The 24,644-nt window shown below is 48.1% G+C and overlaps 7 protein-coding genes and 1 long non-coding RNA gene across 11 annotated transcripts; 4 read left to right on the plus strand and 4 right to left on the minus strand.

Moving 5' to 3' along the window:
* The first annotated feature begins 65 nt into the window (after positions 1-65).
* On the plus strand, positions 66-2,476 carry LOC9631863. Its single transcript, XM_024672097.1, has 11 exons — positions 66-437; positions 832-1,315; positions 1,371-1,455; positions 1,511-1,613; positions 1,667-1,767; positions 1,820-1,849; positions 1,905-1,946; positions 1,991-2,050; positions 2,103-2,150; positions 2,201-2,251; positions 2,298-2,476. Exons 1-11 carry the CDS (start codon positions 66-68, stop codon positions 2,455-2,457), a joined length of 1,536 nt encoding a protein of 511 aa, XP_024527865.1. The 3' UTR covers positions 2,458-2,476.
* LOC9635365 (signal recognition particle receptor subunit alpha) lies at positions 2,451-4,801 on the minus strand. The gene is made up of 8 exons (XM_002967288.2): positions 3,843-4,801; positions 3,695-3,779; positions 3,546-3,641; positions 3,333-3,485; positions 3,055-3,282; positions 2,857-2,982; positions 2,715-2,798; positions 2,451-2,648 (listed from the first exon to the last, which is right to left on the minus strand). The coding sequence occupies exons 1-8, from the start codon at positions 4,772-4,774 to the stop codon at positions 2,523-2,525; spliced, it is 1,830 nt and encodes a 609-aa protein (XP_002967334.1). The 5' UTR covers positions 4,775-4,801; the 3' UTR covers positions 2,451-2,522.
* Positions 4,802-4,866: 65 nt separating this feature from the next.
* LOC9631864 (nuclear pore complex protein NUP96) lies at positions 4,867-11,105 on the minus strand. Its single transcript, XM_024672183.1, has 15 exons — positions 10,962-11,105; positions 10,602-10,898; positions 10,142-10,534; positions 9,919-10,092; positions 9,394-9,866; positions 9,269-9,335; positions 9,175-9,217; positions 8,974-9,112; positions 8,624-8,915; positions 8,507-8,572; positions 5,732-8,451; positions 5,555-5,678; positions 5,357-5,505; positions 5,190-5,290; positions 4,867-5,126 (listed from the first exon to the last, which is right to left on the minus strand). The coding sequence occupies exons 1-15, from the start codon at positions 10,981-10,983 to the stop codon at positions 4,928-4,930; spliced, it is 5,259 nt and encodes a 1,752-aa protein (XP_024527951.1). The 5' UTR covers positions 10,984-11,105; the 3' UTR covers positions 4,867-4,927.
* A 31-nt stretch (positions 11,106-11,136) lies between these two features.
* Positions 11,137-13,115, plus strand: LOC9631865. The gene is made up of 9 exons (XM_024672189.1): positions 11,137-11,361; positions 11,411-11,557; positions 11,606-11,703; positions 11,761-11,833; positions 11,879-11,939; positions 12,003-12,088; positions 12,140-12,229; positions 12,281-12,355; positions 12,988-13,115. The coding sequence occupies exons 1-8, from the start codon at positions 11,224-11,226 to the stop codon at positions 12,341-12,343; spliced, it is 756 nt and encodes a 251-aa protein (XP_024527957.1). The 5' UTR covers positions 11,137-11,223; the 3' UTR covers positions 12,344-12,355; positions 12,988-13,115.
* LOC9635366 (dnaJ homolog subfamily C member 2) lies at positions 13,024-15,169 on the minus strand. Its single transcript, XM_002967290.2, has one exon. The coding sequence runs from the start codon at positions 15,040-15,042 to the stop codon at positions 13,147-13,149; it is 1,896 nt and encodes a 631-aa protein (XP_002967336.1). The 5' UTR covers positions 15,043-15,169; the 3' UTR covers positions 13,024-13,146.
* Positions 15,170-15,246: 77 nt separating this feature from the next.
* LOC9631866 (RNA-binding protein Musashi homolog 2) lies at positions 15,247-17,928 on the plus strand. Of its 4 annotated transcripts, XM_024672188.1 has the most exons (13): positions 15,249-15,390; positions 15,640-15,801; positions 15,887-15,976; positions 16,035-16,100; positions 16,153-16,218; positions 16,270-16,349; positions 16,409-16,454; positions 16,509-16,563; positions 16,627-16,703; positions 16,751-17,152; positions 17,218-17,322; positions 17,384-17,551; positions 17,632-17,928. In XM_024672188.1, exons 2-13 carry the CDS (start codon positions 15,757-15,759, stop codon positions 17,692-17,694), a joined length of 1,263 nt encoding a protein of 420 aa, XP_024527956.1. In that variant the 5' UTR covers positions 15,249-15,390; positions 15,640-15,756; the 3' UTR covers positions 17,695-17,928. The 4 variants fall into 4 exon arrangements, with proteins under 4 accessions (XP_024527954.1, XP_024527952.1, XP_024527955.1 ...); XM_024672186.1 differs by having other exon boundaries at positions 15,247-15,390; positions 15,628-15,801; positions 16,153-16,349; XM_024672184.1 differs by having other exon boundaries at positions 15,247-15,390; positions 16,153-16,349.
* Positions 17,929-18,061: 133 nt separating this feature from the next.
* Positions 18,062-19,532, minus strand: LOC9635367 (trihelix transcription factor ASR3). Its single transcript, XM_002967291.2, has 2 exons — positions 18,820-19,532; positions 18,062-18,630 (listed from the first exon to the last, which is right to left on the minus strand). Exons 1-2 carry the CDS (start codon positions 19,328-19,330, stop codon positions 18,290-18,292), a joined length of 852 nt encoding a protein of 283 aa, XP_002967337.1. The 5' UTR covers positions 19,331-19,532; the 3' UTR covers positions 18,062-18,289.
* On the plus strand, positions 18,911-20,024 carry LOC112345442. The gene is made up of 2 exons (XR_002992046.1): positions 18,911-18,960; positions 19,564-20,024. It is a non-coding gene; the product is annotated as an uncharacterized LOC112345442 (long non-coding RNA).
* The last annotated feature ends 4,620 nt before the right edge of the window (positions 20,025-24,644 follow it).

A 24,644-nucleotide genomic window follows, 5' to 3' on the forward strand; every position in this document is an offset into this window, starting at 1 on the left:
ATACAAACGAGCGCTCCTGATTGCCCTATTTTGTTTGAGCGCAAGGAAAGATTTGAACTAAGGCTATGGCGGACGACGCCACCGTCGCGGCTGTGGCGAGTCGCGCCGATCGATTCAGCCGGATTGCCAAGGTTGTAAGGAGGGATTTGGATTGCTACGCTGAGGCTGATGGATTATCGGCGCTGGTGGTGAGGGGAGGTACTTGCGCTTCTTCGTCTTCCTCCCTCCAGACGCTGGAGCCGCCATGGATCGCGCGGCGGCGGCGGAGGGAGATGGCGGCTCTGGATCAGGAGAGGAGGGAGAGCGAGCATCAGGCGAGCGTGAGGCAAGTGGTGGAAATGGCGGTGGGGATGGGAGAACAGGTTGATGCCATGAGGAGGCAATTGGAGGAGCAAAATCGGCAGCTCAAGGCGCTCACAGTGGGTCACTGTGCTCAGGTAAATCTTCGTTTCTTCCCGATAGCAAAGCTCTCGATTTTTTTTCTTGCTTGATTGAATGGCTTTCTTCTTCTACCTTGTCTTGGAAGTTTTCTTTTTACGCGTGAAAATGCTGTGCTTGGCGATTTGTCGCTCTTTTTCTTGATGATCATCACGTATGCAGTATCCAATGCTTTCGATTGTTTCTTGAGCGTATGGTTTCTTCTTCTACCTTGTCTGGGAGTACTAGTCTGTGTTGTTCGTGAAAGTTTACGCGTGAAATGCTGTGTTTGGCACTATGTTGCTCTTTTTCTTGATGTCATCAGGTATCTCAATACTTACAACATTTTCGCTTCGATTCGTTAAAACCTTTGGAGCTGATTGTGGTGTTTCTTCTCTTTTTTTGATCTTCCAGACAAGCATCCAGCAGCAGCTACTAGACATGCTCGCCACGGTGCAAACAAAACAGCAGCGTTCCAAGTCTCCCCCCAGGCCCGCTTATATTCACACAACACACGGGCAAACGCCGCAAGAGTATCACACGCTTACATGGCTTCACAACAATCACAGACAAGCTGGTAAGCATTATAGGCATCCGGCTCACGGTTTTCGTCCGTTAAGAAGATCATCTATCCACAGTGACCTGCACAAGTATGACTCGGGAAGTGACAGGACCAGGACAACTTTTGGAGGAACGCGTAGGCGTGGCCACAGAAGAAGTCCGCCAGTGTCCGTTCCAACCGAGCCTGCGCCAGAGTCTGCTAGAAGTGTAGAGAAAGCAAGAAAACCTTCTCCCAAAAAGACCAAGAAGGTGCCTCTCGTTGCGCTCCTCTATGCAAAATGTAAGCGAAGGTGGCAAAAGCAATCCGCACGAAAACGGGAGAAGACTGCTCGTCAAGGTCGGTTTTCTTTGGTTTTCTATCTTCGTTAAATTCTTTTTTACTTTCTTCGCAGCTGCAACCACATCTTCAGCCGCAACTCAGCCGAAACATAACAATGCTAAGTGTCATCGTCATCGCAGCCGCACCGAGCATCATCGGTAAGTAATCTCTTTCAGAGTCTTTCAGACATTTTCGTTCTAACGCCTTTCTTAGACCGATAATCGAAGAGAGGCATGAAGTACTGGATCTTAGAAATGACAACGCGAAGCAGCTTGAGGATAAAATTTTAGACTCGATGCTAGAAGTGCTAAAACATGTAAGTGAAGTTTGCCGAGTTCTAAACTCAGTTTTCCTTTCTTCCCCTCCCAGGAAGACGAGTTGAAGCAACGGTGGCTTGTATCCGACCAAGACGAAGGGAAGGACATTGGAAAATCTATACTCGATGAATTGATGAATGAAATGGCTCCAAGGTTGGACGAGCTTTTACTCTTTCTTTAAAAGGTTCTAAGACTTTCTATACAGAAATCCTGAGAAGACCATGGAAACCATCTCGTAAGTTTTTAACCATCCCTTGCATGGTTCTCGCTCAAAGTGAAATTGGCTGCAGTCAAACGAAAGAGTTTCCAGCAAGGCATCACAGTACACTGGCGTAAGTTTTGAGTTTTCACGATCTCTGCTCACATAAACTCTCAGGCAAACAAAAGAGGATCTAACAATGCACCGAAGCATTGATAATTTAGTGGTGACCGAGTTGTAAGTTTGAATTTTTCACCATTCGCGATCTGAGCTCACAAAAATCTCGCAGGCAAACAAAGCAGGAACCAACAAAGATTGACAGTATAATGACCGAGATGTAAGTTGGTTTTTCACTATTCGCGATCTCAGCTCACAGAAATCTCGCAGAGAGGAACCGACAAGGCATCGAAGCATTGGCAGCACAGTGGGGAACGACTTGTAAGTTTTGAGTTTTCCTATTTGACACTCACAGAAAATATCGCAGGCAAACAAGGGAGAAGCCAAGGAATGAAAAGCACGAAAAACTACTTGCCATGATCATGGACGAACAAGTGGAAGAAATCTCTGCCGAGCTCTTGCTCTTCTGCGACGACTTTGTAGAGGATATATACTCGTCGGAGTTTGCATACGCGGATGATAAGTAACCAGCAAGCTCGTCTTTTATTACCGAGAACACACCTCCACAACCAGCACACTGCGGGTAGTATCACTACTGCAACAAAGTCTTGATAATCGACTTGACATTGAGCCTCCTCAAGTCATGGTAACTCTGACCGCATCCAAGAAACATGATCGGTGCGCCAGAAACATAGACCATGGACAATGCCGCTCCCACCTGCGACACACAAACACACGTTGATAAGAGAAGCTCGCAAGCAAGCATGAAAGATAGAACTGAGACCTTGTCATCGATGGTATCGAACTTGGTGAGAAGTATCCCGTCAATCGGCTTTCGCTTCGCCGTTGCCGAGAGATCAGCCAAAGTCTGCAAGGGGAAACTCTCATCAGAGGAAGAAACCAGAAAAAAAGAAAAAGCCACCGACTTGATTGAATTTGGAGAGCTGGTCCACAGCCTCGTTGCCCACAAGCGCTTCTCCGACAAAGAGCACCAGATCTGGCTTGTTTACGTTGATCAGATTCGCAAGGGCCCTCATAAGAGGCTCGTTATCCTGGAAGAAAAAAACATATGTATTGTAAGAACGCAAAGAAAACAACGAGAAGCAAAGCTTTGAAAAACTTGCCTGCATTCGACCTGCAGTATCAACCAGCACAACGTCGTGCTTAGTTTTAGCAGCTGTGGCAATTGCCTCCCGGGCCACATTTGCTGGATCTTTTTCGTATCCTTTCTCGTACAGCGTAGTTTGGAGCCTTTTGGCGTGCGTACGGAGCTGCTCCACAGCTCCCGAACGAAATGTGTCGCATGCGGCTATCAAGACACTCAGTTCGTGGCTTTTAAGCCAATAAGCCACCTGGTAACGAGCAAGCATTAGTCAAGTAGCAAATACAACAATGGCAGAACCTTGGCAAGACTTGTAGATTTCCCCACTCCATTAACTCCCACAAATACGATCACATAGGGGCGACCTTCGTCCTTTGCCGACTTTACATCTCTCAGGATGTCAATGGAACGCTTTGGAGTTAGTATTCGCAGTAAAGCGTCTCCCATCGCCTCCTGAGTAAACAAACAAAGTTAAAGCGCTCGATGGAGCCAAGACTTGCAACGCAAACGCACCTTTACAGCAGATGATACTCGAGTAAACGTTCCAAGCTTCTTGCCGAGAAGACTTGCAGCAACAGACTCGCATATCTTTTCAGCAATCTCTTCAGCCTGCCAAAGCAAAGTTGGCGAGTATACAACCCAAGAACGTAAACCATACGTACCACATTCTTGGTCATTAGACGATCTTTCAGCGCCTTCATCGCGGGCACCAAATCCGCCTTCTCAAGAGCCGCCTTCCCAGTGACGCTGCGCAAGAAAAACAAAAATCGAGAGAAACATAAAGTCTCTAGCCAAACTAAAGAAAAGTACCTCTGGAAAACGCTCGAAAACCATCCTTTCTTGGCAGGAGCCTTCTCGTCCTTCGCCTCCTCGTCATCGGACTCCTCGTCCTCCTCGTAGTCCACCAAACTTTTCCCGTGAACCTCCACAACCTCCTCGTCGTTGGTGTCACGAACAGGCTCGGAGTAGTCCAGCTTCCCAGTCGCTGGAGCGTCCCACGGCTTTCTATCCTGCTTCACTTTCTTCTTGGGATCCTCCTTCTCCTTCTTCACAGCGTTGGTCTTCTTTCCCCCCTTCGCTTTCAGCTTCTGGAGCTTGCTCCGATCGAAGGCCACCTCCACCGGCTTGGACTCCTCATCGCTGCTGCTCAATTTCCCATTTGTCACTCCATTCTCGTGGCCAGCCTTGTCCACAACAGCGGCAGGCTTGTGATCAGCAGCACTGTCATCCTCTTTCCCATCCTTTTGCCCCTTTGTCCCTGCCGATCCCTTGACCGATCCGCGAAGCACAGTTCCCCCTCGCAGATCGGTGTTCTTGCTGCTTCCATCCTCGATCTTCCTGTTTGCCTTGTTAAGTCCCTTGTTGGCCTCGCCGCGAGCCAGCGCCTCCTTCTCGAGCTGCCGATACACCTCATCGAAATCCCGATACGAGGCCTTCCGGGGAGAATACACCGCCGAGAAGTCGCGCTTCACCATGGCCAGCAGCTCGTCAACATAGAGGAGCTGCAAGAATTGCTGGTAGACGGCCACGAACACGAGCCCCAGCTCGTTCTGGAACGTCCACTTGAGCGTGTAGGACGCACCTGGGGCATCGTAGCGGAAGGATCGATCGCCGCTGCGCTCCTCGAGCAGGCACGACCGGATCAGCGTGTCGATCGGCGATCCCTTGAGCGCGTTGCCGATCTCCTTGCAGCTCCACAGGATGAGGCCGCCGCGCGTGAAGATCAAGAGCTGTTCCAACATCCTGTCCTTGCCCAAGAACCCTAGAAATATTCCACGCAAGAAAATGGGACCCTTTTATTATCGACCCAAGAACCCTAGAGAATATACCATTACACACGGGAAGAATCTTTCTTTTCTTTCACACACATTTATTTGTAACACACAGGCAAACTTTCACGCGGCGATTTGGACGATCCAGTTGGAGAAGCTTGACACGGCTCCTTGGAGGCGGCAAAGCTGGACGTCTTCGGGACTTCCAGCCTCCATCGCGACGCTCTGGATTTCCATCTCCACTGACGCATCCACGCGCTTAACTTTGCTCTCACTCACCAGGAGCGCCGCCACTTCATCGGCCATCCTCGTCAACGCAAGCCTGCTAACAAGATCGATTAGTCTCACTCGAAGAGAAGAAAAACAAAATCTACACGAACTATACCTCAGTAGCTTCGAAGCTTTAGCTTCCCACAATCGTTGCGACTCCTTGAGCCTCTCGAAGAAGTCCTTGCACGCACACATCTTGGCTTCCACAGGAGATTCCTACAAAACGAGGGAAATACCAGCCTTTAGAATGTGGAACCGAGATTGGTTTTAGAAAGAACGTACCAGCTCTGTATCATAAGCCTCGCTGTTCTCGAAGGACCCCAGGAGAGTAAAGAAGTCTATGTACAAGCCGGAGCCAATGTCCCAGTTCTCGATCTCCATTTTATGCGCATCCATCTGGCTCGCGTAGCTCCAAATCTCTTCCTTTTTCCCTGTGTTCAAGTGGTGATGACCATAGCTTACCAAAAACCAATTGCTTACCATTTAGCAGCAAAGATGCGGACACCTTGGTCATAAACACGACGTGAGCCTCTTGCCACATGAAGCTTTTGAGGTAATGCACAAGGCTCTTCTCAAAGTCTCCCCGGTACAGCCAGTAGATAGCCTGAAAAACATCCTAAGAGTCAGAAGAACACGCACTGAGCGCACATCGCTTACCAAAGTCTCGTGCAGCCACTCCGGTGGAATACCGAGTTCGTCCTCTATAAACTTCTGCTGAACCTCCGAGTTGCTCCAAACTTCACAGTACTGGCTCAGTATATCCTTGATCACCTTCTCGTGCAAACCTGTAGTTTCCGGGCACACTGGCATATGGAGTACCACGTAAACTGCCCAATGTATCAACTTGGCGGCAAGAAGCTGGGAGATAAAACTCATGTCCAGCGCGTAGGAATCCGACTGATTCAAAACGCCAATTGCCTGGAGAACTTCCTTCTGATGCCAAGCGGCCCGGTGATCCAGACGATCAAATGTAGATGCCGAGGAGGAAAACATCTTGTTCACATCTGATTCGTCAAGGCTCCCTCTCGCATGCAAAAGCATGAGATAGTAAGCGCTGTCATAGGCCGGCGGTGGTGCTGGAGCTTCCTTGACCTCCACTGGTGCTTCTTCAATGTACATGGGAACCGGCTTAAACGCGTCTCCCTCCTCAACAAGGCGTTGAAACTCGAGGATGATGTCCGGAAGCCCAGCCTCAGGAGGCAGCGTGTACCACATCAACATCCCCATGAAGCGCTTCCAGTCAATCTCTTGATCGCCGAGAGAACCGTGGATATCTCCTCCAAGCAGCTTGAACAGCGATATCCTGTCATTTTCGATGAGACCGTCGCAAAGTCCCTCCGACTCCCAGACCTCCAACTGCGACAAGATATCCTCCCTGTTTGCCACCAGTCCACCGCCCTGGCTCAGCAGGCACGCCAAACGAACGTCCCCTGCAAGGATGGCCTTTCTCACACCCAGCTCCACCTGTTTGCCAGTTAATAAGACCATTATATCCCTGATATGGCTCGCGTCCTTCCCGGTTGAGTCTAAGTCGGCCTGGACCAGATGAAAGACGCTATCCTGTAGCCAGCCACTAAATGCAGCCTTGCGCACTAGAGTTTCAGTTCCCGGATCGATGTTCGCTATACGGGCTTTCATCTCAGCCATGCTTTCTGAAGCCTCTTCGGTTTCGGTGACCAGAGCATCCTTCTCCGAGAAGAGAACACAGATGAGCTGCCATGCCAGCACCTGATGCTTTAAAACCAGCTGATCAGCTGCGGATACACCTGGAGTACCATGCTGCTTTTCGATCAGGTCCTCGTAGTCGTTGGTGAGCCTTTCTAGCTGATCCTTGCTACAAACCAAGCTCCGCAGCTTCAAGCCGTTACTTTCGCTCACAACCTTGCTCAGGGACATGTGCAGCGCGAGAGGAGCATTAAACTGAAAATCAAGAAGGATATCCTTGACTTTACCTCGATCGTCTCTTGCAGTTCTGTCGAGAGAAACCGTCTCAAGTTTTATGGAGGACGAAACCACCGTAGTCGCTTTGGACTGGCCCACAGAGGAACCAGAATGTACCAACACTCCGTTTGGACCCCAACCGGCACGGAAAGAGGTCCCCATGAAAAGTGCAGCATCGACAACACCACCACCCGAATTGCTCGTGGACAGAAGTTTTTCGCTGTCAGATTCCTGAAGCCGGAAACCAGACGTTAGCTTTCTCGAAGTCTTCACCAGTGATGGCGTTGGAGCAGTAAGAGCCTGGAAGGACGATTGCTGCGGCAGAAGCATTGGTGACCGTTGCCATAGTGAATGAGGACTCAGCTTTATCTGCTTCGATGGACGTTTTAACTCGCCTTCTTCCAAACTGGACTTGTACTGCTTGATAACCGACGGCGGAGTTGATTTCTTGTAGGTACCAACGTCAGTCATTTCTGCCGACTCGTTTTCATCCAGGGGAAAGAACGATGCTTTGAGCTGGTGCAACTTCAATGGATCCAGTTTAAGCTGCGCGGGCAATGAATGAGGCAGAGCTGTTCTATGGTTCCTTGATCTCACATCCTCCATGAGCTCTTCTTCTCCTTCGTCCACAGAAGACGGACCTCGCGATTCCAGAAATACCTCTGCGCCATTTTCCCTGTAAGCAGCCTCATCCTCGACCCCTTCCATCATATCCATAACAGCGGGAACCAGTTTTCCAGATTCCAAAGCATCGTCCTCCGAGTCCTCCGACTCATCAAAAGCATAACGGCTGAAGTGCTTCACTCGAAATGTCCATTCACCTTTCAAGGCATCAAAAGAAACGAACTCTGCACCCTGCGCTTGAGTTTTCTTCTTCAACTTCTTTTCAAACCGTTCCACTTGTGCCCCATCTGTGACGCTGCGTCCAGTAGATTTGTCAATGCACATGACATTTAAAAGAGTGACCTCCGCAGGCTTGTTCAATCCCTGTCCGAGAGGAGGCTTCTTACTCTCATCCATATAGACCAGCACTTCACACTTGTTGAACTGGATGATCCCTTCGATATCAAGGCGTCTGACATCTGTCTCTCCAAGAAATTTGATGTGACCGTATCCTTTTCGGCCAACTATAAAATCAGACACTCGCCGGCAGTATCCTGGTTCTGCACGCTCTTTAGCTGCCAGCTCTTGCACCCTCGGTTCCGTATAATAATCAGAGTGTTTGAGTTTCGGCATCAAAGCTTCGATATCAGCCCCATGTTCATAAGCTATAGCTGCTTCTCCAGCCCTGTGACCCGTCAGGGATATGTATCCATTACCCCTGTGGTTGAGTTCTTCTCGAACACCATTCTGCTTTGATGGAGACTTAGACGAAACCTTTTTAGGAGGCGCGGCTTGCAGACCATCTGTAGTACTTGGAATAGACCAATCAAGTCCTGTAGAGAAAAACAATCAGCTCCATGTTACATACGACGGAAGAAAGCTTCGAACCTGACATATCCGGTGGCAATGAATCGTCGCCAACAACAGGAAAAGATTTCGGTTCGTTATATAAATCTGTCAATCAAGCAAACATGTTAGGAAAAGATACTGACAAGTAAAAGCTACCTTCACTGTGCTCCAAATTCACGATATCAGGTGCTCGCTTAGCAGCCACTGCAGTCACAGGGGCCTGGTTCACTTGATGTATAAACAACGCACGTGGATTCTCTCGTGGAATAATAGATACATCCGCCTTCGGAGTCACTGGTGCTTCTTCACCTTCACTGAAAAAGGATATCTTCGGAGAGTCCTTCTTTGCATTGGATTTTCTCGCATGCATCCTGATTTTTGATCTGGGCGTGATGTGTCTTGGGATGAGTAGGGAATTAGAATGTATTTGCGCCGGCCTGTCTGACACCTGCAAATCATAGTTCATCTTCGTCAGCGTTCTTCCAAGAGAACTTCAAGAAACTTACAGGTATACTCGATATTCCATATTGAACAGTTGGATTTGATCCTGCCGCTCGCCCGATAGACATCTGCGGCATAGCCGGCAATGTTCCAAATGGCGCACTTACAGGAGCAGGCATGGGAGCCATTGTAGTTGAAATGGTCCTGAAATTAAACATGTAAGAGAAGAAAGAGAAGAAAATTTTATTTCTTTCAAAGATACTTACGGAGGTGCAAAGGGTGTCAAACTGGGCGTGCTTTGGAATAATCCTGAAAATAAAAGTGTCAGTTGTTTGTAACAGTAAATATCAAGAATCGTACCTTGCGGTTGGGTCTGGGATGGAAAAGAGAATGACGTCGTGTTGGGCTGAGATGAAGGAAAGAAAGACTGAAGACAAATCTATCATCAATAAGGAAAACAAAGCACACAAATATATTAGACTTACACTTGGGGCGCCAGCAGGTTTGGGTTGGCTCATGTTGTTGAAAAGGCTACTAGAGTTTGAACTTCCAAAGATGGGGGCAGAAGACTGCCCGAAAACTGGTTGCGTTGTTTGTGGCGATGGAAATATAGGGGCTTGTTGGACACCAAACGAACTATTTCCAAATGCTGGTGTACTCGAGGGAGTACTGAACGCCGACTGGGTATTAAACAAGGAGGGGGAGCTGTTGAAAGTTCCAAAACTGGGAGCGCTGCTAATGGCCGGAGCGCTCACAGAATTGAAAATAGAAGGTGACGAACCGAATGTAGGAGTGGAAGTAGTCGAAAAAGACGGAAAACTAGTTTGAGGCTTTTGTTGCTGGGAAAAAGAGCTTGAAGCACCAAATGGATTTACGCTTGGAGTAAGAGAGGATGACCCGAATGGGCTGCTGCTTGAAGGCTGACCAAAAACCCCAGTATTATTCGGTGCCGGGCCACCTAAACCGCAAAAGAATTAGTGAGCAATCAAGAATGAAAACCAGAAACTCACCCTTATCTCCAGCCTGATAATCCTCCCATCGCAGTTCCTCGTGACTTTTGTTGTGGTATCCCTCTATAGCAGAGATCGAATACAGTTTCAAAGTCGCAGATCCATCAATTTCGGTCTTTGGAACGTAGGGGATTGCCCGGCTTCCAGGCCGAGCACCAAATGAAATTGTGGACCCTGCGAGGACCTCATGTTAGAGCAACCAAAAACACTCTGGAAAACTTACCAAAAGCAGAAGTAGGCTGAGAATTGAAACCACCGGTGCCAAAACCTGCAGGAGTCGAGCCAAAAGCGGGAGACGAAGCTGTCCCAAAGGCAGGAGCCGACTGGCCAAACACTGGAGTGCTGCTTCCAAAGGCCGAGCTCGTGGCTCCAAATGGATTTCCAAAGCTTGCAGCCGGCTGGCTACTGAACGCAGACGTCGATCCAAAGGCCGGTGTCGAGCTCGCTCCAAAAGCTGGTTGACTAGCACCAAACGTAGGCAGCTGTTGTGTCCCAAAAGATGCTTGTGTTTGCCCAAACGCGGGAGCTGCAAATGGATTCGAGGGAGACGAGGTATTCCCAAACGATCCAAAAGGCGAAGCTGGCTTCTGTCCAATTTGTCCGAACACAGGGCTTCCTAAAACACAGTGAAAACCAAAGTAGAGATGTTAGCAAAGCAGAGAAAACATAGACCGATCACATACCACTGGCTCCAAACGCTGATTGTGTGTTGCCAAAGGGAGAAGCAGTAGCCGAGCCAAATGCAGGGGAGCTCGAGCCAAATGGCGCTGCCTGGGAAGCACCAAACACACCGGTAGCAGTCCCACTTCCAAACAGTCCGCCAGTCTGCTGCCCAAAGGTAGGACTCCCAAATGGCTTGGCAGCAAATGGATTCGTCGCCGCGGAGTTCATCCCAAACGGAGATGTGGATGTTGTGGAGCCAAACGGACTGGACGAAGCCGACGCTCCGCCAAAGAGGCTGGGACTAGAAGCCCCAAAGGCTGAGAAATGGAGAGAGTGAGCGAATTTCCAGAGACACTAGCGACTGGAATGTAGAGACTTACGGCTGCTCGATCCGAATATCATGCGAGGATTGCTGCTGCTGGCGCCACAGCCCTGAGAGATCAAACGGCGCGGAGCGCGAGCCTGGAAAGAGCAGCCTTATCCCGATCGAATCGAGCGCTCTTACGCATCAAAACCCTAGAAAAACAATGCCACTCGCCCTAAACCTAATTCCAGTGTAATATATACATAGGCACGTGGCGGTTGGCAATTGGACGCGCTTTTGCTGACGCGGCATCCACTTAGCAGATAGAACTCACCAAAATGCTCGTCCTACAGAGCTTCGTTGCGCGCCAATGGACGCCATTACGGTATGGGAATGGGCTGCGCGTCGGCGCTCACGAATTCCAGGCGAGGAGAGGTCGAAATTCTAGAATTGGGTCGACTGCGCGAGTGGTTTGGGTATGTTTTTGATGGAGAATGAGGTGAAATCTCATCGAGCAAACCCTAGGATCCCGAGAACCTGTTTGGAGCGCCGCAGACTGGCCACATTACGCGGCGGATGATCCAAAAGAAGCTCAGCAGCGATGCCGAGCAGGATGAGATTGCGAGGCAAGAGACACAGCGCCAATTGGATCGACAAAGAGCTGCTCGAGAGGTAATTAAGAAAACTTTGCTAGTCCGGGTTTAAGTAATCTCTATCCAGGCTCGAGTTGTTCCAGAGAGTGATGCTGGGCTGATCGAATTTTTCCTTGAGACTCAAGCGCAAGAGATCGAGTTTGAGATTGCTCGATGTAGACTCAGGTGCAAAGCGTTTCAAGCGTGATTCTTTGTTCTAACTTTTTCTTTTCTCTTCCACAGATTAACGGATTCGTTCCTTTCCTTTTTAAACACGGAGATAGCTTCCTTGAAGTTTAAAATCAATAGAACTCAGGTACCTGGCTAAGCACAAATCATTGTATCATTGTATCGTTATCAGGACATTGAGGATAGGCTCGTGGAGCTAGAGGCACTCCAAAAAGTTTTAACGGAAGGCATTGGTAAAGAAAGAATTTTTTTTTCTCTCCTCTATTTTCGTGATCTAAATCGCGTGCTCAATGCAGAAGCATATGATAGGCTTGCTACGGATCTAGTCCAAGCCAAGGAAAGAGTCGCAAGGATATTTGCCTCGAAAGACAAGAAAGCCACGGTAACCTGTTAGCATTCATCGCCATCTCCAATCTAACTCTCAGAATTTCAGCTGCTGGAGATGGTTGCATCCAACGAGCTAGACCGATCTCTCCTGGTTCTCCTGGATCAAAACATTGTCACTGCAAGATCTGCTGGACAGGCAAGCCTTTCCAAAACTCGATTTTTCCACTGATCGTGCGCGTTTTTCCAGAAAGAAGCGGCAGACTTCATGACAAAGATCCGCGGTGCTGTGCTCAAGTACATCACTCTCTAAGCATAAGATAACCAGCTTAGTCGTCGAACGTTTCTCACCAGTCTGGCCTACGCAAATATAAAAGAGAAGCTTTTCTTCCTTGTTGACGGGGCAAAGAATGGTAGAACTCTTGCTCCCATTCAAACAAGCGTCTTGGTTTTGGTGGCTGATCCTTGGGTCCCTGGCCACTTCAAGCTTGGCGTAGCGTGACGATCCCGATGGCTGGTTTGCGGTCTAAGCTGCTAGTGAGCTATGAATTAAGAGGTCCAAGTGCTGCGTTTGGAGGTGGCGAGATGAAAATCCAAACCAGGAGCATGGTTTACGTGGGAGGAAGCATGGGTCTAGTGATTGAAGAGGGCGCCAAGCTAAAATGCAAGCTTTTTCTTTCTTTCATAAAACATACTTTTCATACGATTTTCTTATAGAGAAGAGTTTACTTATCAAACTCACATAGCAAGTTCTGTATCCGAGAGTGAAGTTTATGCTTAATCTCAGCTCCAAATATCGTTTTCCTTTTTCCCTGCGTTTAAGCGGTGATGGCTAACTCCCGGAGATGGTTGCTTCCAACGAGCTAGACCGAGCCCTGCTGGACAGCCAAAACTCGATTTTTTCCACTGTTCTTCCAGATCGTGCTCAAATACATCACTCTTTAAGCATATGAATACCAACTTAGCTATTGAAAGTCGTCGATACAAGAGGTACGTTTCTCTCCAGTCTGGCCTACAAAAATATAAAGAGCTTATTCTTCCTTGTTCCGACAAGGCAAAGAATGGTAGGACTCTGGTGTTAAAAACACAACCAAAGAATCATCCTCGAAACCAAGCTTACTTCTTGGACCGGAAGTTCTCGCGTAGCGCAGCAAACTTCTTGAAGCACTGCGCTTTGCTCTTCCCAGGGACAGCCGCGGCGATCCTCTCCCACCTCTGCGCAGTCTCCTTTGGGAACGTCTTGAGAGCCTTGACGAGCGCTAGCTCTTGCGTCTCACTCCAGGCGTCCTGCTCGCCACCACCACCATCCTCTGGTACGCTCGTCTTCCCGTTCGCCAAGCTCGGCTCTTTATCCTTCTCCTTCTCGCCACTTTCAGGGACGCGGGCGGCGCTTGCTCCATTCTCCTGGCCCGGCAGCTCCGTCCCCTCCTCCGCCCTGGTGGACAGCGGTGAAGCTATGGAGCTCGGCGCCTTCCTCTTTTGCAAGAACGTATCAAACGCCTTGGAGGAGTCGGGCTTTTGCAGGAGCACCGTTTTGATCGCCTTGAGTATCTCCTCCACCGATCTGCCGGTGCCGATGTAGTTACTGACGACTTCCCAGCGCTGTGACGTTCCTTTCGGATACTTGGCCATTGCCTTGCGGAGTAAATCGACTTCTTCCCTCGTCCACGGCCGCTCCTTCTCCTTCTTCTCTTCCATCAACACGGGAGCTTGCGCATTTTTATCTTCGTCCGCGGGATCATTACTCTCGCCCTCGGCCCCGTCCAGTGCCGCCGAGAGAGCCGAGCCAACGTCGGTCATGGATCCACCGCAGCCTTCCAGCTTCTCGCACAGAGCTTTCAGCTGCGCCAAGTCGAGCTTCGAGCACAACGCCTCGACGTCCTCCTCCTTCGTTGCAAACGCCTTGCTGGACACCACCCCGGCCGCAAGACTCCGCAGCCTCGACCTCTCCTTTCGGACCAGCTTCTTCTCCTTCTCCTTGAGCTTCTTCTGCGCCGCCGCTTCCTCCGCTAGACGCTTCTCCTCCTCCTCCTTCCGCAACCTCTCCTCCTCCAGAGCCTTGGCCGCCTGGTCCTCCTTCTCCTTCTTGGCCAGAAGCTTTGCTTGCTTCTTCATCAACTTCGCGGCCTTCTCGTCCTCCCGTCTACGTATGATCCTGGGGTCCCGTTTGTACGCATTCTCCACCAAGGTCCTCACTCTCGCGGACTCCTCCTTCTTTGCCTTCTCGCGAAGCTTGAGGTTCTGCCTCTCCATCCACCTCCTGTGCTCCCGCCCCTCGGCTTGCTCCACCTCAAACTCGTCCGCGTGTGGGAACTCCCTCCAGCTCTTAAACGAAAACCAGAAATCGTAGAACTTGTCCACCTCCGCCATCGAGCTGGTCATCTGCCCGAGCTCTGGCACCGGTTGGATCACCGACCATCGTCCATTCCTCAAGAACACTGGCCCGTAAACCTGGAAGAAACTCTCGACCGCGCAATCCGATGGAACCTCGTCGTCAAACTCGTCCACGGAATCGTAGGCCCTCCTCTTGACAGGATCGACGAGCACCTCGTAAGCCTCCTGGATCGCCTTGAAGTGGGCGTCAATCTCCTGCTTCTTGGCCTCTCTAGCGTCCTCGCCATCTTCCAGGAGAATAAGCGCAGCCTGCTTGTCCGGGTGGTGCTTGAGCGCGACCTCCCTGTACGCCTTGCGAATTTGCTCCTCGCTGGCTAGAAACCGGAGATGGCTCAGCCCCAGCAGCGCGTAGTGATCCTGCTGCTCCGATCCGCCGGCCTTCTTCTTCCCCTTGGCGTAGTACGAATCCCCAAACTCGTTCTTGGAGCCCAATATTTCATCATCGTCGTCGTCGTCCTCCGCGACGGCGGCCCCAAGCCCTAGCAGCTTGAGCGCCGCGGCGTGGAAGGAATGCCCTGCCGGCTCAAACCTGGAACACTTCAACGGGAATCCATTGGAGCCGTAGAGCACCGGGATTCCATCGTGGAGCTCCGCCGAGTACTTGAGAAGCGCCGGCATCGTCCTCGATCACTCGCGTAGCCGCATCAACGAATTCCCGCTTACCTTGGCAGCTCCTGGAGCCGGTCGCGGCCGCGATCGCTCGATAGCCCTCGCCTCGACTGCCCGGCCTTTGTGATCTCTCCTCCACCAGCGCCGCTCTAGGGCAATCCCGGCCGTCCATTAGAGCTCTTTACAGTTTTAGGGCATGGGCATATTCTCTGGGCAGATGCGAATCTCGCAGTACTAAACCACTAGTAGCTGCGCAATGGAGGAGTGGCTATGGCGCCAGGCGCGATGGAGAGAGGAGTGATGATCATGAGTGGAAGCGTCGTCCTAGAACGATGATCGATCAGGCTGGCTGTGTATGTAAGAGCAAATCGCACGGCTTTCGTGGATGAATGCCTCGTTCCTCTTCTAGCTGCTTAGAAATTTCTTCCTGCTTTGCCTGCGCTGCCAGTGTTCTAGGGTTTATGGCTATGGCGCTGCTGTGGCGCCGCCGCGGCGCCCCGGATTCGCAGCTGTCGGTGATGAGATGTGCTGGATTGGATGCTGCTGCCTGCTTGGATTTGCGATTTCATGTTAATGACGGTATTGTGATGCAAGCGGGATTTCCAGGGAAGAAGAAGAGAGCGAGAGGAGAGTGGGGATGATATGCCAAGCCAGTGAGTGAGGTGTGTTTGAGAGGAAGAGGGAGAGTCGTAAGGTCATCTCTTCGGCGACGAGAAATCTTCCATGGCCGGTGGCATTAGCATGTCTCTGGGGAATCGCAAGCTTGTGGTAAGCTACTTTTTTTGCCTTGGTTTTTGTGTTCTTCCTCTTTGTCTAGCGACATTATTTGTGAGACTTAACCGTGGTCTTTAAGGTTCTTGGAATCCCTTGGGACGTGGACACCGAGGGCCTGCGATCTTACATGACAAAGTTTGGTGGTCTCGACGATGTTATTGTTATGAAGGTTAGTCTCTTTCTCTCATGGAAACCGAAACACTGAAGTTTTTCTTATCTCATAACAGGATCGCTCGACAGGACGGTCCCGTGGGTTTGGCTATGTCACGTTTACATCTTCGGAAGATGCTGAGGTGAGAGAAATGGAGTTTTTGGTTATGCTCGCTTAACACTTCCTTGTTGCAGAAAGCGCTCTTGGCTCAGCATTCGTTAAGTGGCCGGATTCTGGAGGTGAAAGTTGCGACTCCCAAGGTTTGCTGGGTTTGTATGCGTCATTGTGTGAGTGTATCGTTGTTTTCACAGGAAGAGATGCTAAAGCCGAAGGTTACAAGGGTGTTTGTTGCCAGAATACCACCGAGTGTCAACGACGACACATTTCGAAAGTAAGTCCACACCTTAATACCTCAAAAGCATGACTTTGAACCTGTTGCTCTCTTCTCAGCTATTTCGAAAAGTATGGACGGATAACTGACGCCTACATGCCCAAGGTATGCCTTTGCTAGACTGCTGCTATAGTTCTCATCGACGAAATTTCTTTTCAGGACCAAGGTTCAAAAGCTCATCGAGGTATTGGATTTGTTACGTATGAAGACCCAGGTAGGTTTCCACTGCTCTGCATTTCGATCCAAACATCTCACTCGCTTCTTCTTCTGTTCAAAGACTCCGTGGAAAAGCTTATGGGTAAAACTCATGAACTTGCGGGATCAACCATAGCCGTGGATCGGGCAACTCCCAAGGTCAGGCATGTACATTTCTTCTCTCGTTTCTTATATGTGTCTTACAGGAAGAAACAATGAAGTTTTGGGGGAAATCCTATCCTAGCATTTATGGTCCTTATGGCATTTACACAAATGCTGCGGCTCGCTTTGGAGCCTTCGGAACGCACTTTGGATCGTCGGCATTTGGAGCTTACGACTACCCTCCGGCCCTTGCAACTGAGATTGCGGGATCGGGTATTGGAGGAGCGTATGGTGCGGGACTGTGGTCGTCACCCGCGCCCCCTCCAGCAAATATGATGGGAGGCCCCGCAGGCCCTGTATCGGCACCGATGAACATCTCATCGTCTCAGAACCGCGGCATTGGAAAGAAGATATTTGTCGGCAGGCTGCCACTGGACGCGACAGCCGAGGACCTCCGGCGGTACTTTGGCAACTTTGGCCGACTTCTCGACGTCTACGTTCCCAAGGTAGCCCCACCTTCTGTTTTTCTCTTTCCCGTTCTGTGTTCCTAACTCTTGGTACTCTTGTGCAGGACGCCAAGAAGCTTTCACACCGTGGCTTCGGGTTTGTCACTTTTGCAGATGAAAGTGTCGCTGACCGTGTCGCTCTGAGATCACATGAGTTACTCGGGGTCCAGGTACTTGCGGTTTCTTTTTTCCAGTCGTCTTGTAGCTCAAGTAGCGATCTTGTCTGCGCAGATAGCAGTGGACCGTGCCACTCCGCAAGATGAAGCTGGTGCTGGAAGTGGTACCGCCTCCTACATGGGACCCTCGTCCATTCTACAAGGCGCAGGTGGTCCTATGCGCGGTGCGTCCGCCATTGCTGGAAGTGCTTACGGCCTCGGCGGGTACGACTACAATGGAGCGGTAAGTAATGGCAAAAGAAGAATCTTTTCCTCCTCTCTTTCACTTGGATGCTTGATCCATTGGTTTTGTTCTTCTTGCAGTGGCTTTATGGTGATGCTGGTCACCGTCCTTCCCGAATGGAAACGCGTTACAGGCCGTATTAACTTTGTTGTATTAAGTACACCGCTAACTCGGCAACGCTATGCAGCAAGCAGAGGCACAGGCGATGGACTGTATCCTGTTTATGTTACAATTTGTTTGCATACAAGAGAGAAGGAAGAAAGAAGATCCAGAAGAAGGAAAAGAAGTTTAAAGAGTAAGAAGAAGAGAAGCAAGCGAACCAGTGTATGCATACTTGGCTTCTAACTTTTCAATGAATTGTTGTGTATTGTCTGTTATTCTCGTCTCTTTTCGCGTTTCTAGCTCGCTTCCTAGGCGACCACTTATGTGTTACTTAATACTAATGAGAGGTACGTTGGTATCTCTCTTTGATGATTTGTTTTCGATTTCACTCGTGATTAGACTGTTTCAGGACTCGGAACAACATGCTGCCAAACGACAGAGTTCATCATTCAAGAAAGTTCCAAATGGCTCGGGGTGCGAATGATTTATATATCTCTCGGAACATTTATATGGTAAGAGGAGAGAGAGAGAGAGAGAGAGAGAGAGAGAGAGAGAGAGGAGAGGATTTGAGTGAGAGGTGAGAGATGAGTTTTTGGTTCTTACATGGGATGTTGGTTTTGTTTGTTCAGTCCGATATCACTCCCCCGAGCCCCCTCTCTCCGAGGCCAGAGTGAGGATCGCATTGGCCAGATTGTTGACGGCACCGACGAGCCCCTCGATCCCTTGCCGGCTGATCTCCGTCTTGGTCTCCTCCAGCATCAGCTTTCTCTCCTCGACGCTCAGCAGGTCCTTGTGCCGCCGATCTTTCTTCTCCTCGCACTGCATAAGAGTGTGAGACAGATCCGAGGCGCTCCTCGCCACCGCCGGCGCCAGGCCCTCCACATCCTGCTGGTGGTGATCTCTTGACGACGACTTCCGCTTCTTCGCCGGGGACTTTGGATCCCCGAGCTGCTCGCTGCTTCCGGAGCTCCTCGACGCTGCCAGCAAAGAACAAAGCAAACAATCACATTTTTATGCCTGGTAAGCTCTAAAAAACTCTTTTTCTTCTGTCATTCTTTCTTGTCTCACTTCATTTAATTGCAGTCAGCCAGGCAGGCAGGCAGCTCCTCTGATCCACAAGGCAAGAAAAGTTTCGTAAAGCAGAGAGAGAGAGACCAGAAGCTCACCTGTTGACTGCGGTGGCAGTGGGAGATAAGACGTGGTGTGCGCTTTATCGGACGCGGCCATCAAGCGCGACGAGGACGATGGAAGTCGCTTGTCAACAATGTCGTGGAGCGCATCATAGATTTGGATCATGAGGCTTGAAGGTAAGCCCCGTTCCTTTCTCTCGTGCTTCTCCAGCTGCCAGTAGGATTGCTGCCCCGGCTGGATCTTGGTCTCGTAGTCCCGCACCTTCTTGTAGTCGCGCAGCAAGTTGTCCCATTTGTCGTTGCACTGGTTCTGGCTCCTCTGGCACCCGTTCTTCCAGCAGTAGTTCTCCACCCATTTCCATCTGTACTCGGCGCACTTGCCGCGCTTGTCACCACCTTTGGCCCGCCGCTCGTCGTCCAGCTTCTTGGCCGTGATGAGGATCATCGTCTCGTGAAACGTCCAGTTGCCTTTGCGGTACTCCCGCGGCCGCTCGCTGCCTTCGCCTGCCTCATCGAATGGGATGATTGCAGTGCAGTCAGCAGCCATGGATTGGATTAGGACTCTCCTCCTCCTGCTTCTTCGTCTTCTATCTCTTGATCATGGAGAGCTGCTTTCGTGTGTCACACTCTTTGCCAGTATTGTAACAAATTTCCCGAGACTAGAAACTCTACTTGCCTGTATGCTTTGTCTTGTAAGAACGAACTCCCAGCTGATTTTCCTCCTCTTCTGAGCCTCTGGATGATCTATATTAGCCTGCTGTGATTCACAAATTGTTGCAGGAGCGATGGTCTGGACGAGAAGCTCCTCTTGGAACTACATCACATTGCTGCCTGCACAGACGATAACTAGAGACAGAAGGAAGAGAGGAGCAGCAAAAGCAGCGGCAGCAGCATGGTCGCGCCGAGGAAAATCCAACTGAACTTTAATGGTAAGAAGATCTAGATTTTGGACATTGGAAGTTTCAGTAACTTAGCGTGGATATGATGCAGCAGCAGTAGCAGGAGCAGCAGCAGCACAGGAAGATACCAGTCTCTCTCTCTCTCTCACTCACTCCTCACACACTCGATTATAAGTTCTCTACTGAGAGAGAGAGTGAGAGAAAGAGAGAGAGAAGGGGAGGGAGATAGAAAGAAAGGAGAGCTTCCCTGTTCCGTGGCCGTCGATCGTTGCTCTTCGCTGCGTGGTTTGGAGAAGAAGAGACAAAAGGAAGCCTCTCAACCCAGGCAAGCTCTCGATTTCCTCCTATCTTACGTTCTGAAAGATCGAGCTCAAGTGTGTGTTGTCATGCCAGGAGGAAGAAGAAGAAGACACGAAGACGAAGACGAAGAAGAAGAAGAAAGAAGAAAAAAAAGGAGCGCAAAAGAAGAGTCCCGCCAGTGGTATCACAGCCAGCCGCTCGTGTGGAATGCGAGCTTCACACTTCCTTTCGTCCATTCAAAACCAATACTATATATATGTATATACGAGGCCCGCTACACGTAGAAGGTATGGAGGCATCGTAGCCAAATCGTATCTCTCTACTGTAGGCAAGCCCAGCGACAGCAACAGCTTGTTCAGTTACTCAGTGTATAAAAGCGGTGGCAGGATGTATGGCGTATTCTCTACCAGTGAACACCCCCCGCTCAGTGTTTGTACGTATGTATGCGCTATACATACGGGACGGGCGGCCAGGGGGGCAGCCTAGACGCCTAGTGTTTCTACTGTACAGGGCATTTACGCCCTGGGGGTACGTATGTGTATCGATATAGAAGAAATGTATCTAATTAAGTATGTCCTATATCGTATGGAGTCTCGATATGGGAAGCGAATCTTACTATGCATGGAATATGAGGATATCACATGGGTGGCATCATAACCACCTAACAGATTACGAAGATACCTCCTCTTTTCCATCCCCTACGCTCGTCTCGAGACGCCCTCTCGAGTTCCAATACACTAGGCATACGCATACGCGCCATTATATCACCATGCCATGGCCATTTGCATGACATGACCCCATAGCATGAGGTGCAGGGATACATACATGGCCCCATCCCGAATTGGTAACAGATACATGACAAAGTACTTTGGTCAACGCTTTTGTGCGATGGCGATTGGCCCCCGGGAAGGTGTTAGGTAGCCGTACTGGCTTTGCATACATTAGCAACGTTAATCCAAAGAAAAGATAGCCTCAGGCACGAATATTCTCCGCATGCCATGATCATGCCACGCATGCATGGGTGTCATGGAGTCATTCAAACTCGGTACTAGAAGCTCGCAATCAAGGCTCCCGGGCAAGTACCGCGCCACTGCTCCGATTGCGTGGGCGCCCTCTAACAAATTGGTGGTGTCGTTTTGATATGAATGTAGCTTCTTGTAGAGCTACTTAGGGCTGGGCTGGGCTTCAAAGGTGGAAGGAATGAATGGAGCTCTGGGCGAATCTTCCACTTCTTTTATTTCTCCTCTCTTTTGTGCTTCTTCTTTTTTCACCTCGCCCTGGAGAAGATCCCCTCTGCTGGAATCAAACCCGACCTCCCTGGGTTTTGCCCTTGTACAGCTACGCTCGTATGTACCGTAGAGCTGTGTCAGTCAAAGCCCGACTGCGACTGCTACTAGTTTCACTCACGCACCTTTCCCCCTGACACACACTCACTCACACATAACATTCATCGTCACCCTCACACCGCACATCCACCCATCCATCCACCATCTCCAACATCCCATCCATCCCCATCCAAGTCACTATTACTGGGGTCACACTGCGCGCCGGTGATGGTTATGGTTTTTAATCGCTTGAAGCTTGGCTTGGTGATTGTATCACAAAGACATGTAAATAAGAATGATCATGCTTAATTGTTTTGTACCTCACACGAGCGGGAAATGTGACATTGATTGCCTGCTGCTTTGCTGTTAGCTTTTGGCTGGCTTGTGTCTCCTTTTTCTTTTCACCCTTTCTGGTCCAGAATTATACACTTTAAATTATATTAATAATAAAAAGGAAAAAAAATTGGTGCAAAACTCCTTACTTCAAAATTTGTATTACTATTAATTTTAAGAAATAATCATCTTAATTATAAGTTTAAATTGCTCCAATTAGCTCAACTTTGCTACAAACACTTTCGCAAACCATTTAATGGATAATATTCTCTGCCTATTCTAACAAATCCCATGAATCTAGCTAGCTTAAGCATTAAGAAAACTTACTTACATTAAGAATTAGATCTTTTAGATGAATATTTAAATTTATTAACCAATATTATGTATTTTCAAAAAAAATATTTTTTATACTGAAGATAACATAAAATACATAATTATGCTCTTGGATACTCTCTAAACAGGCTTTAAACAGGCTTTATACTAAATGAGATCTAAGCACCTTTAATTCCTAAGTATAATATTTTATTTTTATAATTTCTACTTTCCAAAGCTTATAGTAAGATATTTCATGAAATTACTATTGCAAAATGCATATTCAGTATTATATTTTATAATTTCTAGTGTAAATGCATCTAATGGACAAACAAAATTTTCAGCAACAGTAGTTAAAACAATAAAAATTAAAAATAAAATTAGTTTCATTATTATATACCCTAATAAACTTTATCAACATATATTTATTCAGTATTTTGTTTTTTGTTGCCAACAAAAAATATTATTTCTTGTACATTTTATAAAAAAATATTTACTATAAAATTAATACAGTTATTTTTGGAGTTATAAAAAAAATTTGGGCTTTTTTCTTAATCATAATTTTTTTAAAAGTAAGATAGCAGAAAATTATTTAGAGGTTCTCATTATCCTTTTCTGAAAAGCATCCAGCCAAAAATCAAGCTTAAATATAAAGTCCTTTTTAGGACTCCAATAAATATTTCCTTTGTTTAGCACCTCTAAGTACTCTAGAATCTCATATATGCTCATATATGTATACAGACATATATATATATATATATATATATATATATATATATATATATATATATATATATAAGAGGAGTTGGAAATAAGGTTGCATCATATCCCTTTTCTGTTGGGTTATATATTAATCCAAAGTGATATTAGTAATTGAGGTGGGATCCTCCCTCTAAATGCAACATATAGAATTTCAAGAGACTTTGATTAATCAAAAAACAAAAAAACAGAATATTTACAAGGAGATTCAAAAGTAGTCTTATGCTCCAACTTAGTGCTAGAAAACCCAAAAGCATTTTATTATTATTCAAATATTGTAATAGTTACATCTAATTAAAATCTTTATGCACAAAGCATTGCAAAGGTTTGTTGTTGTAGACTTAATTGCCTCTTGTGAGAACTAACGATAACATATGAATTTTGCTCTTGGTCAACACTATGATTGCATCCACCAAATTTAATAACATGGGATAGAAGAAATTGCTAAGAGTGTTAAATCAAGCTCATATGCACCAACATATGGAGCCATTGCATATTGTTGATCATGCTAGTGGAGAGTATAAGCTGGAGTTCACTTATAACTAAAGATTTACAACCAAGCAATAGAAAGCTTTAGCAATATTTGGGAAGCTAGAAATTAGATTTACCAAAATTGAAGAGTAAAATCGGTCTAAACAATGTCTAAAATCATTTCATCTAGTATAAGATGAGGATATTAAGAACTTTATCAGTGATATTTAACAGTGTATCAAGGCAATGAGAAAGAACTTTCATCCTTGGACTGAGTTCTGAGGAGATATTAACCAACAAAAAAGATAAGCCTGGAAAATAAATAAACTATGAAAGAAAAAAACTATTAATGTTTTGTAGCATTTGTGGCTATGGCTAGATTGAAATTCAATGTTCATCATCAAGTTGTAGAAAATGTGTGCAACTATGATAAACAAAGTGAGGGTGATGTTGTTGAGGTTCTAAATATATAATAGGGTTAGTGGGTAGGTTGAGTAGTTTAGCTTTTACTTCTGTTGTCCTTATTCTATATTTATCTTGCATCTAAGCTCAAGTTCCACATTATATTAGCTTGACTGACTGGCTCGTGTTTGGACTCGGCTCCGGTTTTATGGTGCTTGCAGTGAACAACGCAATGAGCAAGCGAGTGGTTTATAAAGCCGTGGGTTGCGTTATGCCACCATTATACTGAAATAGTGCCAAATTCTATTTAGCTTTGTTTTGCATATTGGTTTTGGTATTGAGATGTTAAATGCTCTAACATTCATGTGTGAGACACAAAATCCCTAGGCCCCAAAGTGGAGCCGGAAAGGGTGCCACGTGGTAGTGGCCGAAGCGAAAGCCAAACGAACATAACACGTTTGGACTAAAAACTCCGACTTGGAAGGTCGAGAGCGGGAGTGGAACTCCCAATAAAGTGCTCGAGGAGCAAGCACGAGGCAACCAATAAGAAAGGCTCCAAAAAGGGACCCAAAAAGGACCAACACATGACACATGGAAGTGTCCGAGATGGAGTCCGAGGCAGACCCAAGTTAGAGTCCGAGATGGACCCGAAGTGGAGTCCGATATAGAGTCCGAAGTGGAGTCCGAGATGGAGTCCGATATGGAGTCCGAAGTGGAGTCCGAGATGGAGTCCGATCTGGAGTCCGAGATGGAGTCCGATATGGAGTCCGAGATGGAGTCCAAGATGGAGTCCGATATGGAGTCCGAGATGGAGTCCGAGATGAACCTGAAGTGGAGTCCGATATGGAGTCCGAGATGGACCCGAAGTGGAGTCCGATATGGAGTCCGATATTGAGTCCGAGATGGAGTTCGAGATGGAGTCCGAGATGGACCCGAAGTGGAGTCCGATATAGAGTCCGATATGGAGTCCGAGATGGACCGAGATGAAGTCCAAGATGGACCCGAGATGGAGTCCGAGATGGACCCGAGATGGAGTCCGAGATGGAGTCCGAGTTGGAAC

This window comes from Selaginella moellendorffii, unplaced genomic scaffold, assembly GCF_000143415.4.
Source record: "Selaginella moellendorffii unplaced genomic scaffold, v1.0 SELMOscaffold_8, whole genome shotgun sequence".
In the NCBI taxonomy this organism is placed as follows: domain Eukaryota; kingdom Viridiplantae; phylum Streptophyta; class Lycopodiopsida; order Selaginellales; family Selaginellaceae; genus Selaginella; species Selaginella moellendorffii.

Bases quoted from the DNA above. Each gene is read 5' to 3' on its own strand.
- LOC9631863 (XM_024672097.1), top strand. From the start codon at position 66: ATGGCGGACGACGCCACCGTCGCGGCTGTGGCGAGTCGCGCCGATCGA. The intron at 1,316-1,370 runs GTCGGTTTTCTT...CTTTCTTCGCAG, and splicing joins GGAGAAGACTGCTCGTCAAG to CTGCAACCACATCTTCAGCC. The intron at 1,850-1,904 runs GTAAGTTTTTAA...AATTGGCTGCAG, and splicing joins AAGACCATGGAAACCATCTC to TCAAACGAAAGAGTTTCCAG.
- LOC9635365 (XM_002967288.2), bottom strand. From the start codon at position 4,774: ATGTTGGAACAGCTCTTGATCTTCACGCGCGGCGGCCTCATCCTGTGG. The intron at 3,642-3,694 runs GTACGTATGGTT...TTGCTTTGGCAG, and splicing joins GTCTAATGACCAAGAATGTG to GCTGAAGAGATTGCTGAAAA. The intron at 2,983-3,054 runs GCAAGTTTTTCA...TTTTTCTTCCAG, and splicing joins ATACTGCAGGTCGAATGCAG to GATAACGAGCCTCTTATGAG.
- LOC9631864 (XM_024672183.1), bottom strand. From the start codon at position 10,983: ATGATATTCGGATCGAGCAGCC. The intron at 10,899-10,961 runs GTAAGTCTCTAC...TCCATTTCTCAG, and splicing joins GATATTCGGATCGAGCAGCC to CCTTTGGGGCTTCTAGTCCC. The intron at 5,127-5,189 runs GTATAGTTCGTG...TCTTGTTAGCAG, and splicing joins AAAGCTTCGAAGCTACTGAG to GCTTGCGTTGACGAGGATGG.
- LOC9631865 (XM_024672189.1), top strand. From the start codon at position 11,224: ATGCTCGTCCTACAGAGCTTCGTTGCGCGCCAATGGACGCCATTACGG. The intron at 11,362-11,410 runs GTATGTTTTTGA...AGCAAACCCTAG, and splicing joins CGACTGCGCGAGTGGTTTGG to GATCCCGAGAACCTGTTTGG. The intron at 11,704-11,760 runs GTGCAAAGCGTT...TCTCTTCCACAG, and splicing joins ATTGCTCGATGTAGACTCAG to ATTAACGGATTCGTTCCTTT.
- LOC9635366 (XM_002967290.2), bottom strand. From the start codon at position 15,042: ATGCCGGCGCTTCTCAAGTACTCGGCGGAGCTCCACGATGGAATCCCG.
- LOC9631866 (XM_024672186.1), top strand. From the start codon at position 15,757: ATGGCCGGTGGCATTAGCATGTCTCTGGGGAATCGCAAGCTTGTG. The intron at 15,802-15,886 runs GTAAGCTACTTT...GTGGTCTTTAAG, and splicing joins TGGGGAATCGCAAGCTTGTG to GTTCTTGGAATCCCTTGGGA. The intron at 17,153-17,217 runs GTAGCCCCACCT...ACTCTTGTGCAG, and splicing joins TCGACGTCTACGTTCCCAAG to GACGCCAAGAAGCTTTCACA.
- LOC9635367 (XM_002967291.2), bottom strand. From the start codon at position 19,330: ATGGCTGCTGACTGCACTGCAATCATCCCATTCGATGAGGCAGGCGAA. The intron at 18,631-18,819 runs GTGAGCTTCTGG...CTTTGCTGGCAG, and splicing joins ACTGCCACCGCAGTCAACAG to CGTCGAGGAGCTCCGGAAGC.